Source organism: Quercus lobata, chromosome 5 (genome assembly GCF_001633185.2).
Source record: "Quercus lobata isolate SW786 chromosome 5, ValleyOak3.0 Primary Assembly, whole genome shotgun sequence".
Lineage (NCBI taxonomy): Eukaryota > Viridiplantae > Streptophyta > Magnoliopsida > Fagales > Fagaceae > Quercus > Quercus lobata.
The window spans coordinates 20,137,231-20,144,049 of record NC_044908.1 but is presented as its reverse complement, the minus strand read 5'-3'; the positions used below and the strand labels follow the sequence as shown (position 1 = coordinate 20,144,049).

At 35.3% G+C, this 6,819-nt stretch overlaps 1 protein-coding gene across 1 annotated transcript; it reads left to right on the top strand.

Annotated features, from left to right (window-relative positions):
* The first annotated feature begins 1,126 nt into the window (after positions 1-1,126).
* On the top strand, positions 1,127-6,514 carry LOC115988653 (transcription factor MYBS3). The gene is made up of 3 exons (XM_031112243.1): positions 1,127-1,651; positions 5,202-5,410; positions 5,758-6,514. Exons 1-3 carry the CDS (start codon positions 1,282-1,284, stop codon positions 6,286-6,288), a joined length of 1,110 nt encoding a protein of 369 aa, XP_030968103.1. The 5' UTR covers positions 1,127-1,281; the 3' UTR covers positions 6,289-6,514.
* Positions 6,515-6,819: the final 305 nt, after the last annotated feature.

Genomic DNA, 6,819 nt, shown 5'->3' with positions numbered 1-6,819 from the left:
GCAAGCCATCTGTGCCATAAATCTTTTGATGATTGCGTGTAATCTTAATCTATTGTTTTGTAAAATCCCTTTCAAATTGAATGCTCATTGTATTCTGATAAGATTTCCAATTATTAAAACAACTTACAATATTTATAACATCAGATCAGATGAAAGATGAATAATTTTCGTTCTGAATGAATAATAAACAACTATTTTTCTTCACAATCTTTTCTTTAAATCGACTCTTTCCAAATAAATGTCCAAAACTTCTAAACTTGGCACTCAATATTCATAATGACTTATGAGAAGGTGTACAACAACCACCAACTAAAAACAAGGACCAACAATGCTAATTACTAATCCAAAATCTAGCCAAACTGACATGGCCACCCCTCTGTTTTCCTATTGTACAATAAACCACCATCATAATTCCATTAATCTTTTTTTTCTCATAAAGGCTCATTAATCGTTCATTAAAACTTTTACTTTATTCTCAAGAAGAAAAGTACAAATTTTTGCATTAAAAAAAAAGTAAAAATTTTCATCTAAATTGAATTAGAGAAAGGAGGTAATTATTTTTTTATAATAATTATAGAATTGGAAATTGAGTATTTACATTCTAGACGTTTTTGTTAAAAACAATAGAAAGTGCCAACTAGTAATAATCAATAAATATATCTCCTTAATTACTATTTTATGTCGATGATATATTTATCAGTACGACTGGTGTAATAAAATTGGGAAGTATTCTTAATATTACTCAAAATAAAAAAGAAAAAACAGGTCAACAAGCTATATAATAGGGAAGAAAAGGAGAGAGAAATTCTTTGGTTTTGAATTGGAATAAACCTTTGTCCAAAACAAAAGGGGGGGGCCAAACTCTCCCAACCAAGATCTAAAGAAAAACTCCTCACCAAAAAAACAGGAGACGCGTATTACAACGTTATCCTTACTATAATACATTTCCTCCGAGTGGTAGGGCAAAACCGTCATTTAATTAAAAAACGCAACGAACGAACCCCCGCATTCCTCTAATCCCTTAAATTAACCTTTTAATTAAAAATTACACGTTTCCCATTTTACCCTTTTCTCTCTCACTTCCCCAAAAATCCCAAATATAAATACCCATTTCTCTCTCTCTCTCGCTCGCTCACAGCCTCTAATCTTAAAAACTCTCTCTCTCTCTCTCTCTCTCTCGCGCTCACTTTCTCTATCTATCTCTGTTTTTTGGGTTTATATATCCGAGTTGGAGTAATTGACTCGGGGGGTTGGTGGTGAGGGTGTGGGAACGACACGGCCATGACTCGGCGGTGCTCGCACTGCAGTAACAACGGGCATAACTCCCGCACGTGCCCCAACCGCGGAGGCGGAGGAGGTGGAGGTGGCGGCGGCGGAAGTGGTGGCGGAGGTGGTGGTGGTGGTAGTGGTGGTGGGTTGAGGCTGTTTGGGGTGAGATTGACAGATGGGTCGATGATAAAGAAGAGTGCGAGTATGGGGAATCTGTCGAGTGCGCACTACCACTCCTCGTCTTCCGCCGCCGCTTCACCCAATAACAACCAACATGACTCGCCTTCCTCCGACCAACACGTCCACGTGTCTGATGGTTACTTGTCTGATGACCCCACTCACGCTTCTTGCTCCGCCAATCGACGCGGCGACCGTAAAAAAGGTACGCGACAATCTTAACCTATAGCGTCAGCTTCGGATGATTACTTTTTATATTTATATATATATATATATATATATATATATTCACGCACGTACGTTTTGATGGGATGTGGTACACAGCGTGATCATAACCATTACTTTTTAATATTCACTTTTTTATTCAAAAAATAACACTTTTTTTTTTTCAAATTTTTTATTTGAGATAAAAGATGATCATGTGGATATCTATGATTGATATATTTATTTTTGATATGTGTGTATTTTGTAGATATAGTTGGGATTAGGATTGGTATGTGGTGATGTAGGATGAGGTTTTTGAGTTTTGGTTCTGTTTATGATAATAATGTAATTAATTAAATTTATCTTTTATTATTTATCTATATATATATTTTATTATTTTTTTGTTTATGGGTGTTTGAAGTTTGATTGGTTTGTGGTGATGATTTAGGATAAGGTGTTTGAGGTTTGATTCTGTGTTTGGTGTGTTTTACGTTTGACTAAATTTAGGTAGTAAATTTATGTGTCCATCATTCATGGTAGTAAATTTCATTTTCATTCATTTATTTTTATGTACTTATTTTTGGCCCTCTAAAATTTTGTTTGTTTTTTGCGGTAGATGGGCTGGTTCTATCACCTTTCGTCTCATTTTGACTCAGTCCCTTTTACCTTTTGTTTTTTTTGGAAGGGGAGAGGGCAAAAATTCTTTTGCGGGGGTTGGCGGTGTTCATTTTTAGTATTATTTACTGCTTCATTGTCTTTTTCACCACTGTTGAAAAGAATTCAAAGTAATTTGAATTTTCTGAGTTTTTTTATTTTTTATTTTAAAATAAAATAAAATTGCCAATATATTTGTTTTGTTCAAATTTTTAATTTTTTTTCAAAGTTTGCTTCTATATAGATGAAAAATGACGTGCTTAGCAGCAGATTTGTTGAGTATACTTTAATTTGTGGATGCCCATTAATAAGCTCGGGCTCAAATGACACTTTCTTCTTTAATAATGGGCTAGAGAGAATCAACGAGTGCAATTACCAATAAATAAAAAAAAATTCTGGATAACCATTGCAGTATGATTTATATTAAAGCTTGGTCATGTTTTTATGCATTTGATAAAGAAGGAAATAGTGGGAATCAAGGTTGGTTAAAAAAAAAAAAATTATTTGTGAAAGATTTTTGTAGTTTCTTTTTTGGGCCACATGACATATTATAATGCTCTGCTTTTTTTTTTTTTTTTAAATTATTTATTCCCAAACACTTTTGTCTTTGTGAACCAAGCACTTAAGGACGATCCTTTTTGTTTGACATCTTATGAATTGAGTTGTATTTGCTTCTGAGGCTGGATCGCTGGAGGTTTTGTAACTCTTGAGGCCAATACATTTTATTTTACGTTTTCGCAGCATTATTTATAGTTAGTTTTGAGGTAGATTAAATATCACCATAGCCTGATGAATGACTAGATGAATATGAGTTTTGCAATGGCAGCCTATTTTTAAAAAGCACACCGGGTGTCTAAGTTCTAACTGATGAGGGGAAGGTTGAAGGCAACTTTTGTATTTCTATGGAGTTTTGTTAATTTTCCTTTAAGAACTACAGCACATTAGTGCTTTACAGAGAAATAATGTGTAACTTGGAGGTAAACTTTTGAGCAATGGACACACCCAAATCTGTGTTATGTGAACATAAATAAGCATACACTATAATCCTTGCTATTGTAATTAATCAAATTATTACGTCAAAGCAGTAGTTTTCTCATGCTTTATGACTTTTGAGAATGGTTTGCCACATTACCTATATATATATATATATATATATATTAAAAAAAGAATAGTTTACAAATGATCTATTTTTATTCATTAGTTAATTATGGCAATCTAAGATTGTTTGACATGTATCAAACAGCAGTTGACAAAATGCACGGCGGAAGAGTATTTTTAATGTGATTGCAGATCTTCAGTGGGTTTCTTATATTTTTTAGATTGAATGGAAAAACCATAGCATTTGTCTCAATATACATAGTGGACTAGTCATAAGCTTATTCTTACCTGGTCAATATTCTAATTCCACATTGTAACTACTTGTTCTTTAATTTTACAATAGTCATTAGTAAAACTACCATCTTGCTAAAGCTTTAGTTAATCTCAAATTGTGTAGTTAAGTTCATTTTAGTTGGTTTTATCATAGAGTCCATAATAGTTCTTGGATCTTTTTAGCAAGTTAGGCATGGTATAGTGAAAAATAGGTATTGACTTCTCAAATAAAAATGAAGAGTAAGTTATGAAATTTATCGATATTGTTTTCATTTTCTTTAAAAGAGGATTATATTTTGGGATATTCAATATGGAATAAATGCTATAAGATGGATGGAGTATACTTTTTGTAATATATATATATATATATATATATAAATATTTGGAGATAGGTAGATAGTAAGGGGGGGGAGGGGGAGGTGGTGTTTGAACCACAGACATTGGGCACCATAAAGGATGCCATTATTACTGAGCTATCACTTGACTTGAACCCCTAGGAAGCTGCTATTTGCAAAGCCTTTTGGAGTCTTTGCCTAAATTATATGTTTTTATTATTGTAGTGGATAAGTTGTGGGTTCTAGTTAGTTCCACTGGTAAAGTTTATTATTATCGACTGATGAACCTAGTTTCAAATCCCTCCTATTCCAATACCCAATTGGTGTCCTCTGACTCCAAAAGTCAATAGGTGTCTTGGCCTAATGGTGAATAACAATTATCATGGAGCAAACGCTATAGGCTTAAATCCTATTGCATGTAAAAAGAAAAAATAAATTATTGCAGTGGATAAGATGAGGTTGTTGGTCCACATTTATGCATATTCAGTTCGTTTATCAAAGTGAGTTCTCTTTGTACAGAGGAACATTAGCTGTTTTCTCTGACCCTCTGTGCTGCGCATAGGGCCTCATTATAATAGTGAATTCTCAATCAAGCGTTTAGTGTAAAGAAAACTTTCACATATACATAAATTTCATCATGACTGTTCTGCCATGTTGGAGGAGGCAACTATTTGATTGGCCCTGTGGCCTACAACTTTACTGAACCCGACCACACCCTGCAACCCATTATTATTGGGGGAGGGATGCTATTTGAATTTTGAGCTAGATCTTGTTAGCCACTATTGAGATGATTCCTGCCACACATTGCTTTGATTGTCTTGCATTATCCCATGTTTCTGTTTCTCTGACTGTTTAGGGGCATCATTAATTAGGCACCATTAGCTTCTTACCATACTTAAGTTATCCTATTGTTTTGGCTTTCAAGATCAAGAGAATCTACTTTCTAGCGTCCATAATTCTCACAGTTCATCAATCTATTACAACTGTTTCTTCTCTGTATAGTTGCTTAACCTTCAGAGCTCTAGTTGACTGATGTATCAAATGCTTGCTCATTGAATGTATATATAGACATAAGGACAGCTACCTTTGCATTCTATAAATCAGTTATCTATCAAATCAACCTAGTTATTGTGCAAGTCCAATTTTCTTGTCAAAACATTTTTTTTTTACTGTACTGGATTTGATTTTCAGGTGTCCCATGGACAGAAGAGGAACATCGACTGTTCTTATTAGGCCTTCAGAAATTGGGGAAAGGAGATTGGCGTGGGATAGCACGAAACTTTGTCATGTCACGGACTCCTACACAGGTGGCGAGCCATGCACAGAAGTACTTTATCCGGCAGACTAATGCTAACCGAAGAAAGAGGCGTTCCAGCCTTTTTGACATGGTTCCTGATATGGTTTGTCTAGCTTCTTACATTATCTTAGTTGTTTCACACATAAAGACACTGGAATCTTTGCACACAGACAGTCACTGCCAAATGCTTATAGGTTCTTACTTAGCCCACGCATTCATATTTTCCATGTTGTCAGTTACATCATCCCCCATTTTTCTGAATTAAAATCCATAACTCAGCTGGAGAGAGTATCAATTGTGATTATTGCATATTTTTACAAACATATATCATAATCCAATGAAAGAAAATGGTATGTTATTCTTGTTGAAGCAGGGCATTAAGCAAATGCAATTTAATGGTGGCAGTAATAAATTCTTCTCATTGATTTTATTTTTGGTTATTGTTGTCAGTCTACAGATACACCATCTGTGCCAGAAGAACAAGTATTGCTGCCTTCTGCTCAGGCAAGAGAAACTGATACTGCAAACCCATTACCTTCATTAAATCTTTCCCTCAACTCGGAATTTGAACCTATGGAAGCTATACCTCAAGAGGAAGCCAAAGAATCTGGTGAAAGTGTGACAGGATCAGGTGGAATGGCACCAATGATTCCTGAATTTTTCCCTGCTTTTTTAACTCTCCCTTTCCCAATGTGGCAACCAAATACAGCTCCTGTAGAAGAAGAGAAGGGTGCAGAGACATCACATCATCAGGTCTTGAAGCCAATTCCAATCCTTCCCAAGGAACCTGTCAATGTTGATGAACTTGTTGGCCTGTCTCAGCTTAGTCTTAGAGAGGCTGAGAGACTCCATAGAGAGCCTTCACCACTCTCCTTAAAATTGATAGGAACGCCCTCAAGGCAGTCAGCGTTTCATGCAAATGCTCCAGTCAGTGGGTCTGACTTAAACAAGGGTGAGAGTAGTGTGATCCAAGCAGTTTGAAATTGGGTGAAGAGAGCTGTATTAAGATCCTTTTCTTTTTCATGAATTTGTACAATTACATCTTCACTAAATCATGTTGGTTTATTTTTTGTTAGTACGAAGAATCTCAGTCTCTATAACATAGGTTAGATCAACATCTTAGGCAATATTTATTCTTTTCAACTGTAAACAGCTAGCTGTTGAAATAATTGAATTGATTTGGCAAAACAGTTCTGATTTTTGTAGATGATGACCTATGATAGGTATATCCATTTTCGTACTTGGTTGTCCATGCAATCTTAGGCAAAGCTCTAACCCTTATTTCTACTGCTCTTATGGTAAAAGTTGGCCAGATCGTAGTATGTCTTTTAGCTAGTGAAGAATTCATCTTAAGGTCTATGACCTATCTAATTACCACCACAGTCCTCCATGTCTAAGCCCAGCCCCCAGGTCTTTGCTGCATTTCAGAGGCCCCTATATTTTACATTTTATCAGAGGTCTTTGCCATATGCTATCAGCTCCTCAGATCCCAAACTGCACCAAAGGAACAAA